Source organism: Lepisosteus oculatus, chromosome 1 (assembly GCF_040954835.1).
Source record: "Lepisosteus oculatus isolate fLepOcu1 chromosome 1, fLepOcu1.hap2, whole genome shotgun sequence".
NCBI classification, from domain to species: Eukaryota; Metazoa; Chordata; class Actinopteri; order Semionotiformes; family Lepisosteidae; genus Lepisosteus; species Lepisosteus oculatus.
The window spans coordinates 19,172,706-19,198,200 of record NC_090696.1 but is presented as its reverse complement, the minus strand read 5'-3'; the positions used below and the strand labels follow the sequence as shown (position 1 = coordinate 19,198,200).

At 43.4% G+C, this 25,495-nt stretch overlaps 2 protein-coding genes across 2 annotated transcripts in view; both read right to left on the bottom strand.

Moving 5' to 3' along the window:
* Positions 1-6,563: 6,563 nt before the first annotated feature.
* hoxc11a (homeobox C11a) lies at positions 6,564-10,463 on the bottom strand. The gene is made up of 2 exons (XM_006629267.3): positions 9,026-10,463; positions 6,564-7,540 (listed from the first exon to the last, which is right to left on the bottom strand). The coding sequence occupies exons 1-2, from the start codon at positions 9,717-9,719 to the stop codon at positions 7,308-7,310; spliced, it is 927 nt and encodes a 308-aa protein (XP_006629330.2). The 5' UTR covers positions 9,720-10,463; the 3' UTR covers positions 6,564-7,307.
* A 3,062-nt stretch (positions 10,464-13,525) lies between these two features.
* Positions 13,526-25,495, bottom strand: part of hoxc13a (homeobox C13a) — a 75,201-nt gene continuing 63,231 nt past the window's right edge. Inside the window, exon 3 of the transcript XR_001478131.2 lies at positions 13,526-13,933. The gene's annotated coding sequence lies outside the window, so the exon portion shown is untranslated. The remainder of the gene's footprint in view (positions 13,934-25,495) is intronic.

Here is a 25,495-nt window from a genome sequence, read left to right as displayed (position 1 = left end):
TGCACATTTACGAAGAAAACGATTTTAACGCATGGACTCGGGGTATTTGAAAACGAATTGCATTATACTAAAATAATTTATAAAAGTGTTTTCTTCCATCTCTTTTACCCTGGAATTTTATTTTTACAGTTTCGTAAGTATAGTTATTGTAGTCTACTTATGGGAAATCGGCTCTGAACACTCGCAAACATATAGAGGGGTACTTTTTACCAGATCGTTTGTTATAAACAGAAAAGCCGAAAAGAGTTTATTGTCCATAAAGAGCATTTCTCGGCTTTGAATCCCCACTATGCTTAACTGAAAAAAACGGGTCTGTACAACTGTGTCTGCAAGTTTAGCATTCTTTCACAGTAACAATTAGCGCCCTCACACCTGGTTCCACAGTCCCCCGGATTCGAGACTAGATAACAATGCATTCGTACCCTGCTAATGGATTCTTTAGACACAAGAAAAACCCCACACCGCCTAACGCAGACTGTTTTTTGTCTGGAAATTCAATTTGGACGTTGGAGAGATTATTGTGAAAGTATTGTTAATTGTTCATACGAAATATTTGTATTTTTTTGTTTAATTTATATAAATTGCCATTCTGCTGCATTAACAGCTATTCATTACAACTGTTATTGGCACTACTGCTATTAATATTCTATCATGCAGTAACTCAATAGGTTATTATTCTAAAAATAACAATTACACGGGAAGATTTCAGCTGCAGAGACAAAATACAGAACTGCATTAACATCCTGGATAAATTATTTCAGCAGTTTTAAAATATCACGAAATGTATATAAAAAATGTTTAACCTACGTTTTTGTTCGTTGAACGTGATTCGATTTTTTTATTTTAAGTTTATCTCAAAATAGCTTACTGCAGCTAAGTCGCAGTTCAGAAAACCGCGTCTACTACACACATACAAACAATAAAAATGCTTCTGTTTATGGGGAAGTCACACAGCCCACTCGGTGGAACAGCGATCGGCTACCTCATATTAAAATAGTTTTAACAAGAAGCAAAAGAAGACAAGCCGAAAGAGATGGGGTTTCCCTTCGCCGATGCAATGTGTGCGCGCTGAAAGCCAGAGAAGGATTTTCCTTCTCCAGTCCAAACCACAGGCCACCACTGCTCACGCAGGAACACGCTGACCCTCATGTTCTTTGAGTGGAACTCATAATTCTGCGGCGTTTATACATTATTTCAAATAACCTCCCAAAGAGCTACGACAGCGACAGCACCACGTATGTATTATCTATATCTATATAGCAAATATATTAACTGCAGATCATTATTTGCACCCAACTGGGGCTCAGAAGGCGCAGAGAATTCCGGTTAGCCTTTGCATAACACAAGAACATGTTCCCATTCATAATATGCGCATTTACCTAGTTACGTGGTGTACATTTACTTCTCATGGAATTAGATGAGAATTTAAAAGCCGCAATCAAATAACACTGCGTTGTGCAAAGTCCTCAAGTCCTTTTCCAAGTAAAAATAATAATAATAATAATAATTTAGTTGCACGTCTTTAAGTGGAAATAACAATCTATAGATCTGTTATAAAGCCCATTTATACCGAGTGCACGTATGTGCGAGTTGTTATGGCAAATCGACGGAACGCAAACTAAAGAAAGGAAGGCAGAATTGGGCACGCTCTGTCCCTGTCACGCGCTAGGCCTCCCGGCTTCCACTCACAGCTGCGAGCCGGCCAGGCACGGGAGCGGCTGCGGGGGTCCGCCCACGCGCCCGCGGGGGCATGCCGGGTACGGTGACACCAATCTGACAGCAGGGCGCTGGGGCAGGTCCCGTTTTCAGCTCGGGGGTGCCTAAGACCCAGACCCCCCCCCACCCCCGAAGAACTTCCTATCTGTAGTAAAGAACTCGCTTTCTTAGTTCGCCGGACTGCAGCGTCCTGACAATGCGGAACAGAGAATTTATGCGTACAGCATGTTCCGTTTTAAAGATAATTATAAATCAGGCATCTGTAATGTATAAGCACGTCAGCATTATATTAAATTTAAATATCGTCAAAGGCCATACAAATTACTCCAACACGCAGCCCATACAAGTTATTTATAGCGTTTTCACCACCTACATAGGAGGCTGCGTATATCTGCATATAGGCCTGCATTTATATGCGCGCGAACACAGCGCCGTCTTTAATAAGTCTCCGCACCGGCGGGGTGAGAAAGAGACGTGTTTTGGGAAACAAATGAGTTTTGCTGATACATTCTCAATTTAACTGCCCCCCCTCATTCTTCGTTCATTTTAGTCACGTATTCTTTCTGCACCTATGGTTTTCGCCACAAGGAGTCTTTTTAGCACCAGCCAGGGCTCGTCTGTCCCTGCGGGTCGGTTCACATCGTCACGATCACCCACCAGAACGGGAGAACCCATTCACAAACAACCACGGATTTACAAGGGAACACTAGTGGGTTTCATTCCGACTACTGAGAGGACAGCACCTCCTGTCGCGCTATCAGGTAGCTTTCCCTTCATCTGGGATGGCCTCCTTTTACATTCAGTCCTCCTGTTAAGAGCTGTGAGTAATCCACAGCAGGTTCCACGGTGACAGACCCCACCCACCCACAAAGCCCACACAAGCATGAACACCTCTACACTCCCCCACACGCAACAAATCGACGCCATCTTAAAGAACAGGAGAGAGCGGAAAAAACATCACGTTTTCACGTGACTCTCGGCACACAAAGGGTGCAGAATATCTACCTCTGCCGAGCGGTAGTGCTGGTTCTGTCCCGGCATAGACGTAACCAACGCAACGAAACGCCTTCAATAATATCACACCTACGTCCACTTTATAAATAAACGCCACATCACGGAGAAACATGCACAAACACATAAACAAGTTGGAGAAGGCTCATTATTGCTTGGACAACATTTGACGTGCGGTAATGGGTACGTTTATGCTCTCCAGTATAAATCAGTCTGTCTCCGTGGCTATATATCTTAAATGTAACACATATGTCACATCTTATTAAAACGAGACAGAGATGCAAAGACAAAGCGACGTTTGCCATTGAGACTCCAGGCTCACGGAGCGGCGACGGCCCCCAAAACTTCCAGGTCCGGTTACCACGGGATTCCCTGGAGGGATCTCGCTGTGTCCACAGTCCTCGCATGATCCCCTCCGGCGAAAGGCGACAGATCCCTGCGGTCCTGCCCTCCTGAAGCAGCCCGGGACAACACCTTCAGGCCCTCGGCACCACAGCGCGGCCAGCGAACGGGGCATGCTTCTAGAGCTGTGCCGCACCTCTGAAGGGACAGACGGCAGGATGCGAGATCTATCTGTCTGTCTCACGCTGGTGCCGTTCCCGGCTCATCCCGGATTATGTACCGCAAACTTCTCGCTTACGTCAACGGTGCGTCGGGGGTCAGCACACCTTGCGTGTCACTCGACACCGCTCTGCCCGCACGCCGCGCGGCGCGCCCGACTCTGTTAATTACCTCGGCTGGGACGTGCTTCCTCTCCCCGTTTCCGAGCTGGCCACGGGAGACCGCGATCGCCTCCTGCGTCACCAGACAAAGGCCGTGATATCGGGCGGGCGTGTGTATGTGTGACAATCAGAGCCAACCCCGCCTTGATCTTCCTCTCCCTGCTTTGAGCTTGCCCGCTCGCTCTCTCTCTCTCAGGAAATGTGAACTTTTTTTAATACATCACCGCTTGAGTTCCAAAGGTTAAGTGTCGTAGCATGAGAACGAAATAACCTACCTTTACAACTATTATTTAATATTTGTATATAGGCCTCTCTTCCCTTGTCTGTTTATATATATATACACACACAGAGAGATGCGGAAAATACACGACTTGTAAAATTACAAGCCAAACGAGTTATAAAACTTTTCATGCGTGAAAATATGAAAACTTTTACAGGGACAATAAAGCGCGTTTACGGGGCGCGCGGGCGATCTCCCAGGCAGCCGCAGGAGGGTTTACCTGCCCGCGAGGTCTCTCCGCGTGCAGCAGCGCCGGGTACCCAGCCGCGCGAGCTCCAGCCGCCGTTCCCTGATGCTGCTTTATGGCGGGAGGGAGGGGGGAGGGTGAAAGGTGACGGCCTTGACTTTATTGAAGTTCAAAGGCAGCATTTGCTGAGATTTTGGTATATTCTGTCTCGACGTTTTACGCGTCGTACAGACTCACAGCAAACGGACACGCGCCTCCGCTGCGCATATTTTCGCGGAAAAGAAAGCATGTTTTCCTTTGAAACCTTTTTTTTTATTGAATATGAGTGTTTGTGTGTGTGTGTGTGGGGGGGGGGGGGGGGGGGGGGTGGAGACGTTTCCCCGATTACTTACGCTTCACAAAGGCAGGGACGCAACCCAACCTTGCTAAACCATGAGAGCCGCCGCCAGCACGGCCCTCTCGGCCCCACTGCCACCCAGCCTGTCCCGCTCCGGTCCCAGTTCAGGTCTTGGCTGGCCCCCTGCCTGCTGCGCCCCCCTCCCGGGAGGAACATCAGGCCCCACGTGTCCCTGGCAGCTCCGCGCGGGTGGGAATGGATTGGCGGGCGATGGGGGGGGTGTGCACTGGATGTCCAAGTTCTAAGTTGCCGTGGTCATTCCCAAAGTGAGGAGCAGCTGTCTGGGAGAGGGGAATGGACGAGACGGAGTGCGCGTGCGGGCGGGGGTGGCTGAGGGGGGTCTGCTGGTGTTGGACGGACAGTCTTGCTTGTTTACTGTTTACTGCGGAAGTCACTCGCCGAACAGACGGCGCAATTAAGACAGAGGGAGAGAGCGAGAGAGGGAGAGAAAAATCAACTCTTTAGTGCCTCTGCCTTTATGACTTTGTCTAGACTGGACGAGTTCTTCAGATGGTCATTGGCGATCACATTAGCTGGGCACTAAAACTGAAGGGCCTTCTTTTTTCCTTCCTACTTTTTTTTTTTTTGGGGTGGGGGGGTCCTTTCAGGCCCGCCGTCCGGCGCGTTGCACCTATGTGAAGGTTCCCCGTTCACACACACATTTGCGCGCGCACACAATGTGTTTTCCCTTAATATCGAGGTCATACCTGGACGAAAACCAATTCAGCATTACAGCGCTCGCCTAATTCTTTGCAGACTGCCTGGGAAAAAAAAAAACAAAACAAAGGCGAACTCGCTGCGAGAGAGAGAGAGTGTGTGTGTGCGTAAATATACACCACACAGGGAAACGGACAAAATAATGGCAACATTTCAGCAACAGTGTCAATAAGAATGTCTGCATGCTCCCTATTTTTAGTGTTCTTGCCAGTAGCCTCCTACGCAGAAGAACACAGCAGGATAAATACACCTTCGCCGTTCTTTTTATGCACAAACAGGATCTCCCTTGAGAACACATGCCAAGGATATCGAAGCTGACTCTGCAGATTCGAATATGTTCGGACACACGGGCACGCACATGCAGAGCCTAAACGTTAAACTGGGTCACAACGCAAATGTTGCGTGGGATCGAAGCCATTGGTCATTCATGAAAATAAAAAGAAAAATATGTGAGACAGTTAAGAGTGCGACAACCTAGCAGTGACTACGACAGCATTAATAATAACATTAACAACGATAACAGCAACAATAGTAAGTAATCATCCTAAACGGAAAGATTGCTCTGACAAGCTTTTGGCATTGAGACTGTGATGTGTCAGGAATCGCTGTCTCCGTAGTGGTAGTCTTGAGTGTGTTTCCGCGACGCTTGATACGATCACATTTGCTCATATTTATTTAATTTGTCCCCCTTCCAGAGACATCAAAGCAGTATAGTCTCTCTTTCCGCCAGACTCCAGTGTTTGCCAGCGACGGCGCTTTATTCGTTTTTGTTGTTTGATGATTTGGTTTCAAGAATTCAGGCGAGAGAAGGGCTTTCCACTGAATTCTGTACTCTCGTCTTGCAACACCACACCCGGATCGCAGTTTTTTCCCACAATTTTTGCACAGGCAGTACACAAACGCAATAAAATAAAACCCTTTACACATCAGAACACTTATAGAGTTCTATAGCTACATACAGAACCGAGAGAAAGGGGCGTTCGTAGTTTTCTTCCTTCGCTTTTAAAGCGATTTGTTTGAAACGGCCTTGCTATGTTTTCATCTTAGATTCGTGGAAATATGAGTAGCCTGGGCAGTACAGTGGAAGACAAAACGGATTCACTCTTTTATTGGAAAAAAGAAAAACGCAAATCGTCAAAAAGAAATTCCGCCTAATTAAACAATCGAGAGAGAAAAATAACAAAACCCAAGAAATGCTTTAACCCTGGTCTGTCGCTGCAGCCTCGCACGAATACTCAAGTTCTTACTGCCTCTGGAAATGTGTAAAAGACGAAACGCTGTGCTTGGATTTATTGTTTCAAACACTTTTTTTTATTATTTAAGAAACCCAAAAATTATTTTAGTTTATATTTCAATCATCTTCCAAAATGCACAGAACACATGTGGTTGCCTCCCTCTTATATCGTGATCAAGCATAATAACAAATAAGTTAATGGATCGAATCATTCAGTTCCTGGTTTCTTTTTTTTCATCTGTTTTTGGGGTTGATGGGAGAAAGACGCCCCCAAAACAAAATACAATCAAAAACGTAACTTTGCATAGCGTCCACACAAGACTGAGTTTATTACAGATTGTTCACGCCACAGTTCTGGCCTCGTAATAGCAGAATATACAGATCTGCCACGATTTTATTTTGCTGCATGGATTCATTCCAATGTAATGGGTGATACAAGAACGATCAAGGCTTTTATTTAACATAGAAACATTTAGCAAATGTGTTTACTAAGAAAGAAAGGCAAGAAAGAAAGAGAGAAGGGAGAAGTGACATATAAAATCGAAGAAAAAATAAAACTGTTCTGAGCACATTCAACACTTATAATATTATAGATAATATTTATAAAATGCGAAATAAAAATATTTAGAATAATGAAAACAATGAACCCTATGGCGGACCCGGAGGAAACTGAAGACTCGCCTGTACTAAATGAAGTATATTCACATATTCACAAATTGTTTAAATACAAAATCTGTCTATTTTGCGTCTCCACTTTGATCACTCTTTCTGCTTTCCTAATTGTCGTTTTTGACATTTTTCTGAATAAAAACCTCAGAGTTCTTGTCCCGCTTTGCTGGTTCTTGATCAATTTCTTATTGCAGAAACACAAAACTCGACTCTTTCTTGGTCACTCCGTAGTCCAAGGCTGGACGAAGTCAGAATGTTTCTCCTTTTCCTTCTGATACAGGAGTAACTGGAACTGCTGTTGTGAAAATTATTATTACTAATACCAATAATAGTAATAATTCGTATGATTTTTAGCATTTCTGTATGCTTAGAGTTCACAACAAAGGATTGCCCGAAAAATACTGCAAACGGTCTCGGCTCAGTTTTTTTTCCTTCATTCTGCGGTTCTGAAACCAGATTTTGACCTGGCGGTCGGTGAGGTTCAACATTCGGGACAGCTGGAGTCGCTTCTCCTTGTTGATGTAAACGTTAAAGAAAAACTCGCGCTCCAGCTCCCGGATCTGAAACTTGGAGTATGGGCACCTCTTCTTCCGCGTGCGAGGGGTACCTTCACAGGAAACAATCAAACAGGAAATGGAAAGTCAAGGACAGACCCGTCTCGCGCTTCTCCTCGCTTCTTTCACACTGACTGACTTGTTTTCAATTTGCGCTCAGAAATGTCACTATTTTGGCATATGTGAGTTGCACATGTTCTGACATTTGACGTGCGACCTGTCTTTCTCTCCAGCTGCCTTTTAAATAATACAAGAGGGTAAACGATTATTGTAACTATTTTCATAGAAAATGTGATTGATTTTGGGTCGTCTTCAGAATCACATTCAAGAGTCTTCGACTCCATTGAACGCTTCTCTGTGTTTCGTCTATAGTCGTGTATTTATTTGCACCATATCGTGAATAACATAATAACACTGACAGAGGGTTTATTCATTTTGCATTACTTTTAGTTCTACGTGTATGGTGTCCATTGCTGGCACCACTGTGTTATTTAGCGAAATTTTGAAAAAAGATTGTGAGAGTAGATTTCACGAAGATTGTAGCTCTTTCTGTTGTTTATACCATCTCATGTGTAGATTCAAATTAGGCTTGGCGATTCCTTTCCCATCCAAAGCACTTACTGTTCCATGGTGAAATGACCATGGACCGACTTAGGTTCAGACACAAAGTGACTGCAGAATGTACAGCTGTACTATTATAACTGTTTGTAATACCTATAGGCATTACTACACGAATCAGACTACACCACGCCGCTTCGGCCTGTTCGCTCTAGTGTAAAAAATTAAAAGCGTGTTTCTTTGTAACGTGGAAATCGCTAAAAAACAACGAAAATTGTTAAGGAACGTAAATGCAAAGAGAATAACTTAAGATACCCCGGTAAAATACGTCCTAGTAATGTAAAGGACACACGGGTGGAACTGCATTGGGTGTTAATAACAAGCGTAGAAACTGCACCTCTCATTTAAATAAATGTGTAGGTTTGTAGGTTTTGCATATTTATATAAAATGAGAATTTAGCTAGGCAAGTGAATTGTAATTTTGAAAATACAGCAGGGGGTAGATTCTCTATTACAATAAAAAAAAACACGTTGTGTATTTTATTGTTCGGTCTCGCCTGTGCGATATCGCTGCTGTGCCCTCCTGCTCTGGGTTTGTTTGCGCTCAGGCGGCTGGAGGTAAAATCGCAGGAATTCACAGGACGCCAAAAGCACTGTTCTGCCCAATTGGTTTTTACCCTCGACAGCCCAACGAGAAAATCCCTTAAAATGCCCAACGCAAGTTCATGATCAAAGTTAACATTTGTCACAATATCGCGCTCTTAAAATTTCACAGACTCTGAGATAGCTGCGCCTGTGTATCACATCCCGTTTTTTTTTTCAAAGCGATTTTCCCATCGTAAAAATTCTTCTCGTTGGAAGAAAGAGCTTTGTAGGTTATAATAAAATCCTTTGAATGCTTATAAAACTCCACATAAAATCTGACCGACAAAACATCGGGCTAGTCCCTTAACCTTTCCCATTTACGGCTCTATACCTACTCGAGTGGTTCCCTTTGCTAGGGCTGCCGTCCTTCGTGGCCGAGGAAGAGGCGCAGGAGCCCGAATTTGTGTTTTCCTCTTCATCCTCGGGGTCCTTCTCCGCGTCCGCGGCGCTGGGGAGAGCGCCGGGCTCGTGCTCAGCCTCCAGCTTGCCCGCCTCGCTCTTCTGTACACAGTTCTCCGGCGGGGGCTCCGCGCCGCAGTAGGCGCTCTCGAAAAAGCGGTCAAAGCCCTGCGGAAGGACGTTGTTTTTCCCCACGCCGGAGTAAAACCCCGTGGACGGATGATTGGAGCTGGGGTGGTGGTGGTGGTGGTGGTGGTGGCTGTACACGCTTTCGTTTTTCATGAGCATTTCGGTCACGGTGGATGGCGGAAGACATTCCCTATGCACCAAGTCGTCTCCTGAGTAGCAGGATGTATAATTGCTTCTGTGGTGCCACTTACTCGGTGGGTCCAAGCTGTAAGAAACTTCCCGGACAGGCTGCACTTGAGAAAGGTTTGTGGAATAAGGGTAGTTGATTTGTCGAGACGGGGCCTGTGGCAGGAACGAGGAGACCGCAGAAAACTCTGGGACGTAATAAGTGCAGCTCGGAAGATAAAGATTAGAGGCGCAGCCCGCTCTGTCCCCAAAGTCGGAAGTCCTGTCTTTTCTCGTCTGAGAACAGAAGTTCCCCAGATTGACCGAGTTAAACATCTTTCTCCCCGTTGCCTGGCTCTATAGATAGATGTTTTGGAATCGAACTGCAGAAGGGGAAAATTTGGGAAGGCGAGATGACGCGCTATCCGTCTAAGTCGCCCCGAGACACGTGATCGAAAGTAGATATTGTCATATATCAATTTGGAACACTTAGATGCGTAGGAGTGGTCCACTTAGGTAAGATCTCGGAGGTTCAAACGATTGGTTTCAAAACACCGCAGGAGCATTATGAAAATCAATAGCAGATTTCTGCCTATTTTCTTTAAGGCGACTCCCTTAGCAGGCACCCGAGACGAGCAAAGCTGAGAGAGAGAGAGAGAGCGAAAACACCCCCTTATAAATACGATGTTGCAAAGTGAAAGAGATTTACAAGCACGCATCACAATGTTAAGGAATTTCATAGATAGAGCGAGCGGTTTCTTTTGATTTTCGTGTCAAAATTAATTGGGAATTTTTTGTAATGCAGCTGAAAAAAAATACGAAAATACAATGGGCTTTCTTTAAATCCTCTCGCATACAAAGGGGCCGCATAAGTGAAGATTATTCAATGTTACCACCTTCCTTAACTCCAACCCCAAAAGGGGTAGGCTTTGCCAAGTTTGTGTTGCCGTTATGGTGCCCTGATCACCCTAAAATACCACCATACCCCTCAAAACACACAGCCCCTCCACACCTTCTCTACAGCCATCCCAATGAGCTGTGCTGCCAGCACGCAGATATATCACGGTACTAACCCGAGCACTCCAGTCAATACTTAATAAATACTGCAAAAATCTCCCTAGATTTTTTATTAAATATTTAATATTATTAGAGTACCGCATTGAATCTTTAATGAACGGCTTTATTATCAATCAATGTTGAAGAACATGCAGCCTGCCTTATTTGTAATGCTAAATAAAATTAGTGACTGCTATTAAAGTAATCTATCTTCCGTAACACGGCTATTAACTTGAGGATTTTAATTTGGTTTCTGAAATGAAAATGCCTCTTCTTAAAAGCTAACGTGTGTTAGGCCTTTAGTCCGCCGCGTCGTTCTCAATCTTTAGCCCAGATTCACGTAAACGACACATTTTTAGTTGATTGTTACACAAATACAAACCGTTTTATTTGCTCTACGGTGTGCGAAACAACATTGCACAAATATTATTAATTTGCAGACACATGAAGAACGACTTTCTCCTCTATGTGTGTCGCTCGTACATATATATGTTATGCATATCGCAAAAAAAATCTGCGCTAGTAGTTATCTAAGGACAACACATACTTAGAATAAAAAGGCCTCCTGATACCGCCTGGGCACGAGACAAAATATAGACGCATTATCCATGGTCGAGTTTAAAGGAATATTTTTGTTAAACATCTGTAAATAAAATTAAAACGGCGACAGACGATTACAACAGTGCCTTAACAGCAGTCAGGTGGTGTAATACACTCTGTTGTCCGGTCTATTTCGGACAGACACAGTGCGAAATACACCGGACAATAGAGAAAGCGAGTATCCACTAAATAAAAATGAAAATAATTAAATAATTCTGTCAGTTTTGGGTGTATTTTTTTCCCTCAGCAATCGAAAGACGTATGTAAACGCCTCATTTCCATTCTTACAGAAAATTGGTCTTGGGAGAAACACGTGAAGTGTAGGCATATTTAGGTGTTTTTAAAACGCAACACTCACTGAGCTCCCTGCCCCCACCGTTCTCTCTTAACGTGTTTCCCAGGTTCAAGAACCCATAAAACATATTTTAAAAAACGTTCTCATCATTTCAAGTGGCCGAAGGCATGAAATGTTAATGTTGCCTTTTTTTTTAAAAAAAGAAAAAGCAGAACTGCCCGAGCGAAAATAAAGACTTTTGAATTTTGGCCGAATAATGTCTGATTTATTCGCAGATAAAATAAGCTATCAGCTCAGACTTCTTAGCGGCAGACATTTATATAACCTGTGCTCTCACAGACACAAAATCACTCTCTCAACCCAACACACTAAAAGAGGCGGTAGAGATAGAAGGCGCGCCTGGAGATACAGCGATTTGCCCGTGCTCTTGCATGCAAACATTCAATACAAATCAGATTTTGGATTCTTCCCATTTCTCCATTTTCAGCAAGGAAATCGCAGATAAATGCTCTGAAACGCAGGACTCGGCGTTGTCGCCTGACACAATTTCGACCGCTTCGCACAGCTTTGGGGGCGAACTTTTAATTAAACTGTCAGAGGACCTTTTTACTGGGCGCTTTATAGACCAATATTAATACCAAGTAAAACTAATAAGACTAGCAATTGTTTACGAGGCTAATTATTTCGCCAGGTTTTCTCTTCATTAAAATATTATGTGGCAGGAAATCAACCCCAAGTACTCGCAAGACACCGCTGTATATACGACAACATGTTTTAGTTCATAATCCTCTCTGTACTCCAGTTTGTATACTTCCAGGGAACATTTCCCCTGCCGTGTTTCTCTGGAATGTGGTATTCGAGATATACACTAAATGTAATATGCATTACACATATTTGTCAGTATTAACACGGGTCGCGCACAGTCTTAAAATTAAAAAAAAACTAGAAAGGTTTGTGTCACCGATACTAGATCGGGGATAGTTAATTTTACTTCCTTCCATTTTTTTTGCAGATAAAAGGTTAGGCCGGGAGATTCCTACAATCGAGTAAAAAGAAAGCAGACAGCTGCCCAGACACACAGCACTTGAATTTGACCACTAAAATTCTTTTCCCCGGCTACCATAAAACTACGAATGGCTGCTGTGAGGCGAGATTCCTTTGTTCTTCCTGAAAACAGGAGAGGAAAGCGGAGTAACAGCGAGGAAGGACAAGTTTAGTTGGAGGCTGTAAAAAAAGAAAATATATAAACATAATATCCCAACCCCCACCCCCCAAAAAACAAGCTAAATGCAACGATTGATGCCCCCCTCGCGATCAGATCGTTCTGCGTTTCTCACCCAAAGTCGATAGGTTTTACTTACATATTACATTTATGTTGGTTTAATACAACGGTTAATTGGGTATTGAACAAAAAATGAATAAAAACGCCATTGATAAAGGAGCGAGCAAAGGCAGTCAGGCATTCGTAATTGGGATAGATTTTCGGTTAATTAGGCTTCGCTCCGTAGGAAGTATAATTCCCGCTGAATTACAGCTAGATTTAATATAGGAGTAACAGCGGTGCTGTTTCACTGCGGTGCAAATAGGGATCATTAACTATTGGAATATAAAAGATGCAGAAATTCGCCACAAAGCCCTAGAAATCCCCTCTCACTGTGCGAAACAATTTACAGAAAGAGCATTCCATATTCATGGCAAGTAGGACTGTAAATAAGGCCGGTGTTTAACGACATCTCTATATCTCCACGTCACATAGGGAAGAGATTAGATTGGATGTCAACGCGAACATAAACTGTACCTGGAGAGCAGTAGAACTCGTAAACAAAAATAAAAATAAAAAAAAATATTCTGTTCTGAAAGCCGCTTGGCGCAAGTGAGAGCGAAGTAAGCTCAAGGTCTCTTTCTGGGAAAAAAAAAACAATTAAATCGCGTTACGAAAAGCCACGATAACGAGAAAAGTGCACGTTACGATCAAATTCCTTTAAGGTTCTGTTGTGTTATTCATGCTATCCATTGTACCGGCCTGGAGAGTATTCACAGGGTTAAAACTACAGAAGGAAAAAAAAAGCATGACTGTACAATTATGCGCTCTTCAAATAAATAAGTAAATTGACGTCGCCTCTTGAAAGCTTACATATGTTCTTGTGGTCGGGGCCTAGCTGTTACTCTCGCAGAAGGACCCTGAAATGCGTTCATGCAAGATGTTTATTTAAAGCCGATTTAATCTCAAATTGCGATTAGCTGCTTTGTCAGGTTCGCTGCATAAACCCAATCAAGTTCGATTGTGAACTTGAGACACGCACGAACATCCGTGTCTGTAGAATCTTAGTCTTAACCAGCACAGGTAGATTCCAAAGGTGAGATGGTCCCCTTTCTTGCGTGCCCTGAGTCCAGAGCTTGAACACGGTGCTGTAAATGATGGACATTCTCTCTGCTTGCAGATAACACTGCCGGACACAGGATAGAAAGGGCTCGACGGCTCTAGGTTTGTGGAATCTCAGCGACGCACTGCAAAACCCCAGAGCTGTGCTCACGACTGTAAAACTTCCTGAAATTCAGAGACTGGCTCGCCAAAAAGTCCCACTGAAGTTTATCGGCCCTTTAAAGACAAAAAGACAACAGGAAGCGAAAATGAAAAGACCAGAACAAAAACTAGCCAAACTCCTTCAGGTAACAGCGAAGTTCACGTCAGGCCAATCGGTGACAGTAAAAAGGAAACCGGTTTCGAATAAGGGGTCGGTGCAGGAAGGGTGAGGAGCAACATTATTGTCCCCTCATGGCCCAGATAAATTTAAGTGGATGTAAGCCAGGCTATTAAATGTGGTTGTATGAGCTGTGAACAGTTTGAAGAAACAACAAAAAGGGCTCTTGGTTTTACTGAGGTCTGCAGCACCGCACCTCAGCCGTCTGGCGACCATAAACCGGGGGCAGCATTAAAATGAAGGGGAGACACTGAAACTGAAAAGCCTTTTCGTTACATATATATTAGCCTATATAATATATTATATATGAATGCGGGTGGGGCGGTAAAGAGGTTTTCAGCAATGCCAAGATATAAATTTATAAAACGAAAGAGAAACCCAGTGGATAGACAGACTCAGATTGACAGACAGGTTTATCAGCTGATTCTGACCGGGTGGTTTTACTGTAAAAGCCACAAGCAGACGTACAGTACGCAATGACAGAGTTACACACAACCCGCTCCACTTCAGCCTGACGCTTTCAACGGGACGCTCACACTTTCCCTTCACGCGAAATTGAAGGAGAAAAAAAATGCACCAGGGCATCACGGAATTGCGTCCAGCAATTACCCACATTTCGCGAGAGGATGAGATGGTGCGCCGCGCATCGGCGCCGCCCTGGCTTGATCGGACAAGCACACCAGACGCGGGGCTTCGAAAAGCAACTTCTGCTGAAAGTTTGGCCGTGACAGCAGTCACGATTAAAATGGGAACCTTCTCGACAGTTTTTCAATTTCTCCCAGTCGCGAGTGCATGCCGGTTCTTTGCGCAAAATGTTGCGGGCTTGTAGAATTTGTAAACTATTCGCTTCATTCGCGCCGTAGACTTTTATTATTGCCAATTAATGTAGCGTCGTACCGCAAGAGAGCGGCATCTTTACAGACTAGCTCAGGCGCATGAGAGACGGACGGAACTGCACGCCTGAGCTCGGTCTGTGCGCCACGTTTTCCAGCCCGACAGCTCTGTTCTTTTTATATCGGGATTAAAACACTCCGAGCATACTATTAAAAACGAAACAAGCTGGCGTTCAAACGCGGCGAACACCAATGCTTTTATTACAATCTGCAATCAGCAGGCCAAAATCCGATTTTTTTTTTCATGAACACAAAGCTGTGACGGTTTTACGCTGGAACTTTGTAGTTACTTTTTTCCCCCAGAATCAGACCTCCAAACAGGTTCTCAGTACTTTTTGTTTCTGTTATACATTATGTGTATGTATACATTATATACACGTGAATGTATATGTAGGCCACACATGGCGGGTTTATTATTGACTGTCAGAAGTAGTATTGGAGTGATTTAAAAATACATTTAGACAATGCATATTAAGAACTATAAATTTAAGATAATATTCAAATAAGGACTAATCAAGTAGTTTCGCGTTTATTTATGCAAGTGATTTATTTACAAACACTTGCAACGTCCCGAGTTTAAACCGACGTATATGTTCAAATTCGGTGACATTCAGCAGCAGAAACGCTTTGGGTTATTTCGATTCGGTTATGCAGTTAGGCAAGCATATCACAGCGTGCTAGTTGAGATGTTTGTTTATAAGATACCAACATTAATGCAATTAGGAGTCGAATAGAAAATATACTACACATCCAACTCAATAAAAACTTAATTTCGTTCTCTATCACATCTGCGAAGAACATGTGTATGATGAAAATCTTTTTCTCCTAAAGCCGACCGATCTGTCAATACTAAAACATTGACTCCTACTACACCAACAGCCTTATGCTTTTGCAGAATATTTATAACTATGTCCAGAACAAAGTACTTTGATATGACAATCTTAATCGGAGTTTATAGACTATATAATACACATATCAATCCAGTCTCAGCTTTTTAGATATCCCAAAATTTAATGTTCACTTAAAGAAAGGAGAGTTATATATAAGCTTTTGTATTTTATATATGTTCTATATATTTATATCGAATATCATCTTCTGGTCTTCAGGTATCGGAATGCAGACTGTAGTACGAAACTCTTCTCCTGGAACTGAATTAATTAGATAGTATTAATGTCTTAATTAGATATAGGAACAATGTAAAATCTAGCTGTGTTTAAAAAGTTACTACTCTAAGCTGTGTGTGAGAAACTAATGAATGTGACTGTTAATTTTTTTTAAATCACCTTTGTGGACACCCCTCTCTCCGATTCACTGCGAATGAACCGGTGTTGCAGAAGGAAAAAAAATTGCAGAAGAGTTTTGCAGATTTATCATCCCTAAGGAGACTAGTCTTGACAAAGCGCTCCATCCTACAACAAATAACCGAAAGCCCATCGGTTTTACAACGACAACTTAGCATAGAAAATAAAGAAACAAACTATAACGATAACGAAGATTAAAATTAAACATAGAAAATATATTATAAAATATGTTTGTTCAGGGGGGAGTTGAGACTTTTGAAGAAGTTGCATCGTAAAATGCAAATAGCGAAGTATTAACATCTGGCGATAGAAAAGCACTGCAAACTTCTTAACTAATGTAACTAGTTGCATTCATTTCTTTTGGGATACCTATTTAATCTCACCACATACATATAACCACATTTAACTAAACGTACAGTTCAGCTCAAATTAACGAGCAGCAGTTATGAGCAGATCAGAGTTAGGCCTACCCAGAATAATTAAAAGCCATTTTGCAGTTTTACGGCAAAGGATGTTTATTCCTTGTGCAGACATGAAGATGTATACGATAAACGACTACAAAAAAAAATATCACACCTTCAAGAGAAAGTCATCCCAAAACTCAGACCCGACACGTCTGCACAGGTCACTCTACGTGTTAAGGAAGTTTAACATGCGTCTTGTTTTCCATCTTTGTTGTCCAAAGACAATTAAAGGGGCGAACTGGGCACAGCACGGAAGAATTACCTTTCATTTCCCGGTACTGGCGCTGTGAAGCGGGACACCCCAGAGGAAACCCGGGAAAACTCTGGCCGTGTCCAGGTTTTAATCCAGGATTCTGTAGCCCAGCTGACCGGTTATACGAGTTCATACACCAGCTCTTTAAGATTACAAGTACTGATTTGTTTTATTTCTCAAACGTTGCGAGAATTACAAGCTGGCGCAAATCTCCCCGTTAATCATCTCTTCTTCGTGACTCCCTTATTTGGGTTCGCTCGCTTTAACCTCATCCGCCGTGCAGCGTCTCCTTTCCTGTCCCAGACGTTTGAGTACAGGGTTCTGGACATGTCAACGTCTGTGCGAAATAAAGACCACAAAAGCTTCGAGTGAACGTGTGCGTGCACGCATACAGCAGATATGACACTGAAACCTAAATAGGTCTACGATGTATTCAAAATTCCTGATTCATGACAAATTCCCTTGAATTAAATTAATTTAATTATATGGTCGATAAATGCATTTCGATTGTTTTAGTGCAAATCTATAACCAATTTTGCTATAGTCTGCACAAACTGGCAAACGCCGTGATTCAACCTGAAAGCACCCTCACCTTCAAATACAGAACAATATTTTCCAAAAAAGGCAGAAATTACAAACAGGGTCGCAACATGATGGCAAAGCCTGGTTATCATGACCAAACGTCGTTTGCGCCTGGTTCACAGTGATCGTGTTGATGTTCACTATTCATACAACTCCCCCCGAAAACTGCAACTAGAGGCTCAGAACTGATTTTTGAAACTAACACATAGGACAGAAAAACTTTCAATCACTCCTTTGAACTCTCAGTGCAACTATCAACAGCTACACAACGACAGCTAATGGAGTTAAGCCTCATAATGACTGACTCGAAACATTTTAATCCAACTGCAGCCTAACTAAAAGGACCCTAACTATATATGAACGTTGTGCTTAACCATTTAACACATCACCTCACCTTAACATTTGCGAAGATTCAAATTTCTATATATTAAGAGACTAATTCCCCTTGTAAGAGTACAGTAATTGCGCTAGTTTCCTAATATTACAACATTACGCATCGCAATATTACAACTATAAAAACCATGAGTCTGACTCAGCACATGTTTAGGGTAGGGAACTTTGTGCTACACAGATCATGGGCACCAGACTGCAGAGGTTCTAACTACTTTGCTTCACTGTATTTCTCTCATAGCTGATCGTGCTGTAGAAATCGTTTTTTTGTTCCTCACGAAAAAGATTCGTAAGTGTCTTCTCTGGGTTGCAGATGTAGAGCGTTAGATGGTAACCAAATGCTCAGTAAATTATACCACAGACCTCCATAAATAAACGAATACAAACGTACAGATATGCACACGCTGAACACGCTAGGAAAAACAATTCATTTCACTCCTTTTAAAATTGATACATATAAAAGTAGATTTACGAGTCTGTTTTGAAGGCAAAAAAACACAACTGGTGTTTCAGACACACTCGCGTATGTATACAAGTGAGTACGTGTGTGTATATATATATACTCCTGCATACAGAAACAGATATGTACACGTGCATTCAAAATAGGTCAACAATAAAATAAAATCACTCAGCAGTTACTAGGATAGAGCTAGCATCACTGTGCTGGTTAACCTGTATGTCACTGCACACGTAAACAAGCAGGACGTGTTTTCTGTTTCATTCAGAGGGAATGTTCAAGACGACATGTGCAATGAGTTCGGGAAGAGCTACCCTGACAGCGAAGGCAGGAGTAATGTAACAAGTATTCAAGCGCACAGGAGCGCTGTGTTCTGTTTAGGACAAACCCGACAGACTACGTTTAGGTCGTGACGTCTCTACGTCAATACTGCCGTATAACCATCGTAGTTCTTTGAAGGAAGTAGAAAAAAAATCCAATTCACTTCCGAATGAGGGTGTTTATGCACCTCTGTTCTATATATTATGTTAAATAGATTTACGAGTTAGGAAATAGTATCCGAGATTTTCTTACCACGTCTACCCTCCTTTGTTTCCTACAGGATTCGGTCTCGCTAAAACATAAGGCCTAAACGACGCTCTGTTTATGACGTTTACTTTCCTTCCCCGGCTCAGACTCTGTCGCGTTTCGGGATCAAGTGGAGACGCTGTGGCGTTTGATGTCGGAATCCCCGATCTCACAGGGTTTCTATCAAATCTTGGATTCTCATCCCGGAAAACAATCGCCTCTCCCGCCACGCTCTATCTCAAACTCCCCCCCCTCCTCCCCCTTTCCGTCCCTTCCTCCCACCAAAATTGCAAGCCAGTCTTTTTTTTCTGTTCCAAAATAAAACACAGACGACATCGTAACTCGTCACGAAGAGCTTCTCTCTCTTTTCCTCGCTTTTCTCCCTTTACTTAGAAAAAAAAAAGCGTCTTTCACGTCCAGCTCCAAAACAGTCGCCATGGTGGACACTGGGACACACCATATAAGGAGCTCTCTAACTTGACCTTCAATTTGTATGGCTCCCCCGCCCACACAGACAGTAGTAAACACACAAGGGATACCCCCCCTCCCACACACACACAAAGTAAACGAAAAGAAGGTAGAGAGAGACAAACGAGATTTGGAAAGAAGGTTAGGCAGTAATAATGCCCGTTACGCCGTTCCCCGCGCTCAGTTGAAAAGTAGGAAACAAAACAATGGAAAGAAAGACATAACATAAGGTGATAACGTGGTAAAACCTGTCTAAATGGAAAGGGACCTGGAGACCCATTTTATAGCAAGTATTGACCATCAGACGGCACAGACATCTCGGGTGTGTGTGTGTGTGTTTGCTTGCGTGGTATGCGCGTGATGAGTCCAGAAATACGAACTAATGGTGAGACGCACGTGGATCTTACTGCCTGCATCAAGGCCATCTCAAACAAACAGTACATGCCTCATCAGCAAAGTGTCTAAGACTTTATTTACAACCCCTACGTGCCTGTTCAGACACTTTCTCTCTGGCACACATTCTCACCAAAAACATGTCTAAATACTATCCTAAATACTTAGGACAGCGTTCTTCCTAAACTTCTCGAAGGCATGCACAAGAAAAGTGAATATGAGGAAGCTCATTATCTGTGGGGTATTTACAACATGTAGTCCTCTTCTTTTCTTTCTGTGCCTGCCATATTCTACCGAAACTAAGGTTACAGCTGTTATATTCAGTGGTGGATGAAGTCAGCTGGAGAGGGTTGAATTGTGCGTCTCGGTGCTTATAGGATGGCCTGTACCATACGCCCCAGGTAATGCTGTTTCTCCTTGGTCATACAATGCGAAGCTAGAATCTTGCGGCAATCGTCTTGCACTCTTAGTGAATATTTCTGAAAATATATATATATACACACATATATATATATAAATGTCTGCATGAACACCCCAAGGTCTGCGCACAAAAACGTCTTCTGTTTTTCAGTTACAAACGGGCTCCAGAGAAAACTGGAATGCAGTCAGTCAGTCCTACAACTAAATCAAAGCTTGGCTTCAGAATTAACCGTTTGAAACTCAATAATTCGCTTCGTTTGTCTTAGTACCGGCAGATATAAATAAACATACACGTAAACAAACAGAATTATGAATGCAAACGTACATCTCTCTTTTCCACGAATTACTGGCCTCGTGATGGAGTTATTGACGTGACGACAATCACTATATTAATGAGCTACGGTAGAGTCTGCAGGGTCTTGTGAACCGGAGACGACGAGAGAGTTGGCTCTGTTAATTAAGCCATTAATTTGCAGCGCGCGTTCGATAAATCAGCAGTACGCATTTATTTCGACAAATGATTAAACGGACGCTCCATTACAGCTCAAAACAAAAACTAAAAAAAAAATGATACAAGGGTTTCAAAAAGAAAATGACACAACCAGCGTGTTTGTGTTTTTAGATCTAAAGCCGTTTTTTTTCCTTAGAGAAAACGGATCTACCCCTTTTTTTGCGAAGAAGAAAAGAAAATAATTATTTAAAAAAATAATCGAGGGTTTTGGGTAACCTTTTCCGGCTTCTTTTAAGGGGGAAACCACGCTCACATTCCCTCTGTGTTTAGACTGGCGAGGTTCCAGGACTCTTAAACTGGGCCCGCTTCACACATGTGTTGCTTTATATACGCACGCACACACACAAAGAGATTAATTTTTATATGATGCCGCATAAAAAACGGCAGGAACACACAGAGAACTCCGAGAAGACGCGGCGAGCCCCTGAAATCCCAACCCACGCATTTTCCTCAACACGAGTGAGCTAAGAGAGCGTGTGTGAAAGGACTCGCGAGTGCCACGGAGACAGAGGTGTGAATTCTGTGTACGCGTTGTGCATCTGGCTCAGCGAAGCACAAATATCGACAGAAAACGATCGTGTGTTACTATTGCTTCTCCACAGACCCACTAGTCAGTGTAACATATAGAAAGCGAATGTCAACACATTGCCTGGGCGTGCTTAAGAGCGCGCATAAACACGGTACTAATTAATCCAGGGCTTGTATAAGCGCACGAAAACCATCCCAGAGAGGTCATTAACTAAAACGGTATTTAAAATGCCTGCATATACCGGATATTCAAAGATTTAGCTTGGAGTTGCGCCAGCTCTGTCCCAAGTCAAACTCTGAATTCAAACCAATTATTTTTTTTCACAGTTTCAAACTAAGACGAATAATTGGTGACCTCACGGTCCATTCAGCTTTCTGAACCACAGAAGGCATGGCATCCTACCGACATCAACCACGAGCTAGGAGCCCTTACTTTACCCTGGGCCGCGCCTTGCTGCTTGTAAAATGGAGGCACGAGGGTGCGCAAACCAATTTTTCTAAGCAAAATAATTCGGCGACCACAAGTGCTATTAATTCTACAGCTAATACTACATATATATAATGTTACTCTCGTTAAACTGGTTGCTTTCTCTGTAAGATCTTCAGAAGTATGTGTATAATCTAGAACAAAAACAATAACAAGCAAGTGTTACTAATAACAAGCAATAGTAGTTTTTGTAACGATTTTAATATAGGACTAATCATGAACTGACGGATTGTGACCTACTTCGATTTAATCATTGATCTCTATTAACTCAAATGCCATTATTTTTCTATTATTGAATGTTATAGCTGCAGACCGTGTTTCATCAATTGCAACACGTGAAGCCCTTGAAATGAAAAGGCCAGACAGTATTTGCATAAACTTGCGTTTCAGCTGTTTAACTCGGGTACAGGAGGAATTGTTCTGGAAACGCTGCCTACTTCGTGTGTGTGTGTGTTTGTTCACGTTTTTCAGTATAAAACCGTCAGACACATGAGGACGAGGAGAAAGCAGCCGCCTAGTTCAAGGCCACCGCCGTGGAGCCCGGCCCGCCGGCCTCCTCTCCCCTCTCCGCGGCGGAGCAAACTCCCGCGCGGCCGCGGGGTGGCCCTCCGCTCCCGGCGCGAGACGCCACGCGGCCCACAAGTTCTCTGTGAAGTGCAGGCGGCAGCAGACCGCTGACCTCGGAGCCGCACAGACGGCCGGTCATAAACGACAACGAGACGGTCTCAAAGTCAACAACGCCGAGGACCTTAAACAAGTGGGGCTGCACGGCTGGTGTTCTGGTAGACATGGAGTGCGGAGAAAAACGCCTTTATCCCCACTATAAAAGCACGCATCCGCTAGATAAAAAAAACAATCCACACACAAGTTTGCAAAAAGGCGAACTCGTCTATTTCGCTCTCTAAATCTGCGCGCTGGAGTAGTGCTTTTTAGGAAAATTTAAAACGAAGTCAATCTCGCTAAATAAACCACTATGCAATTTCGTTGTGTCACGTTCCTGTGACACAGCTTTTGTTTTTTGAAGGGGGAGAGTTAGAGCTATTCTGCATTGCAGATCGAGCGTCACTGTTTTTCTTCGTAGTTTCAGAAGGGAGCTGTCAAATTAATGTTACGATGCTTTTCCACTTCGAACTGAGAACTGGAAATATTTTAAAGAACGGAACATAGTAATACCTGGAAGTGTGCAAGCACAAATTACTTTCTGAGATGTCAAACAAACAGACCCAGAATCTGTAGTCGTATTTATCCATACCGAGTATTTGTCCAGGTTCAGTCTCCGGCTTTACGGCAAACCCGCCGGCCTTCTGCAGCAGCCATTGTAAACTCTTCACTGAGGACAAGAACCAAACGGGGGGGAAAAAGAATTTAAGCTATAGTTAAGAATGACGCTTTCGCTGTCATTAAGACATGAACTGGCGCTACTTTAGTTTTGCAGGAAGGTTAGTGTGAAAAACATCAAGGGTCGAAGCTCTGCAGAGATAGCGGAAGTCAGTGTTCGGTCTCGGGCTCTTCATTTGTTCTAGAAGTTTCACTCGAGTCTCGAGAAGCCTTGACCGTGACTTTGCTGGAACGCTCGAGCCGGCTCGACTTGTTTAGGTACAGAACCAGAATCTTTTTACCGGTCGGGTTTAACTCCTCTAAGCAGGTTTAGCTTCCTCTAAGCGGTCTGTTTTTTTCATCCGGAATTAAACACTATAGGATATTTTTTATTTTATGTTTTAAAATATATTTAACTCGTACTAAGAAAATGACTTAATTTATTTATAAATTGTATGTATTCGTTTTGCACGAATCGTATTTTTTTTTATTTCGGGCTTATAAATACGTATTTCCAAGACATGAAACTAAGGATATATTTCGAAAGAATTGTATTTATAATACGTCAGACTTATTTGAAGCGCATAAAACATAAACCTGCAGATTGTGTTTTCAGAGACCTCAGGCAGAGAGAGCGCAGATCTGTCTCAATCACAGTTGTCAGCGGCTACAGCCATTGTCTTAGTTAACAAAGGCGTCGACACTGACCGGAAATCATTTGAGATAAGTGATTACAATCCAAATCCACCTCCGACACAAAAAAGGCTTAAGCATTCAAGGCTATATTTACCTTTAACAAAAACAAAAATCACGGATCGGAGAACTAAATGATAAAATTGATAAATGTGGCAATATTTAAAAATGCAATTCTGAAGTTTATCATGAATTTATCATGAAGTGGAGCGAGTCTTATTGTGGTGTATTTGCAGTATGCGTGCATGTGGGCGAATCATGATTGAAATCAATTGCATTTTCAAGTCTTTTTTTAACTTTCTGCGTGATATACACCTCGGGGCTGGGCGTAGATCATCTATAAATATCCCACGTGTCTGTCTGTAATGGGGGGAAAGTCAGGTTGCAGTCACGTATGTGTTCATATATTTACGTCCGTTTCGTGCGCAGAATGCATATGCGCTCCATAAACCGAGCCTCGCTGCGTGCTGCCGGATCACGGCTACGGAGCATCTTCACGCCACCGGCGCTCAGACGTGAACACATCTATCAGCGCTTCTGGGGACGAAAGCCTGCGGCCCGGCGCACGTCTCCGGCCCCGAGGACGGCGGATCTCCCCGCCTCAGCCTCAGCACCTCGCCGTGATTTATTCAGTTCTCCGATTCTGTTAAGACGAGCGTCCAAGCGAGAGGCGCTGACGCTTCTCGAGTTTAATGGGTGTTAAAACGATCAAGATATACCTTCAGGCTGGCTTCACCGACGGCGCAATAAAAGAAATAAATCCGTAACTGTTTTTTTTTTGTTGTTGTTCGTTGGAGTGGAGCCTATCGGTTCCTAAGCATTATTTTTCCCGCCACTTACAATTCTGCTCCAATCTGGAATCTCCTGGGTAACATTCACTTTTTTTTCACACATTAACATGAACCGTTCTTGGAGTAGAACTATCAATCACGGCTTCATTTTCAGCGATGGTCGTCGAGCTCGTCATCATCACTGAAGAAAATGGCTCATCTTTTTACAGACCCAGGGCTTGCCTGTAGGTCGTGGGCGCGTATGCGTACGTACGTATTGCCATTCAACTGACTGACATGGTTGGTGCACATCATACAGCCATAGGGGCCTATGTGCCTGGGCAATCGGGTTAGTGCACTGGTGGGATAATTTAGTCCTCCCTCAAGTCAGGCTCTCCAGTGTATCTAGTCCTCTTTTACAAAATGGGCTCTGTACCGGCCTGTTTACACAGTGCAGCGACACGGGGATGGGTCGGGTTCTCGGCCGTAGACTGCAGGAAGGCCAATCCGTCTGCGAGAGGAAGTGGTTCACCTCCACCGACAGCTCCGGTCACCACGCTGCCATCGCGTTACCCACTCCACGCTGCCGCTTAGTCAAGAGATTATTTTGCGTGTGCGGTCGCGCAAACGTGTTTAAGCGCCTTACACACGCCGCGGCACGGATGGGCCCCAGCCCGCATCAAGGTGCCAGTATGTTACATCAGCTGCCTTCACAGGCATGACAATTGACAGGCAACATGCAGAGGTCATGCTATGCACCTAAAGAGGATTCCCCTTGGGCGTTCTCTCCTCCAGGTAGCGAAGTAAATTCAACATCTCTGTGCGACAAAGAACGAAGTTTCGAAGGCGTTCTTATCTCGACTACAGAGCTGCAACTAAAACCAATCGGCCCTGAATGTCCCGAGAGAGATTAAACCACATCGTCGGAATAGTAAATGGAGAACACCAGGAATGGGTTGAGCGGG

Excerpts from the sequence above, each read along its gene's own strand:
- hoxc11a (XM_006629267.3), bottom strand. The coding sequence starts at position 9,719 with ATGTTTAACTCGGTCAATCTGGGGAACTTCTGTTCTCAGACGAGAAAA. Across the intron at positions 7,541-9,025 it reads TAGCAAAGGGAACCACTCGA|GTACCCCTCGCACGCGGAAG; the intron begins GTAGGTATAGAG and ends TTTCCTGTGAAG.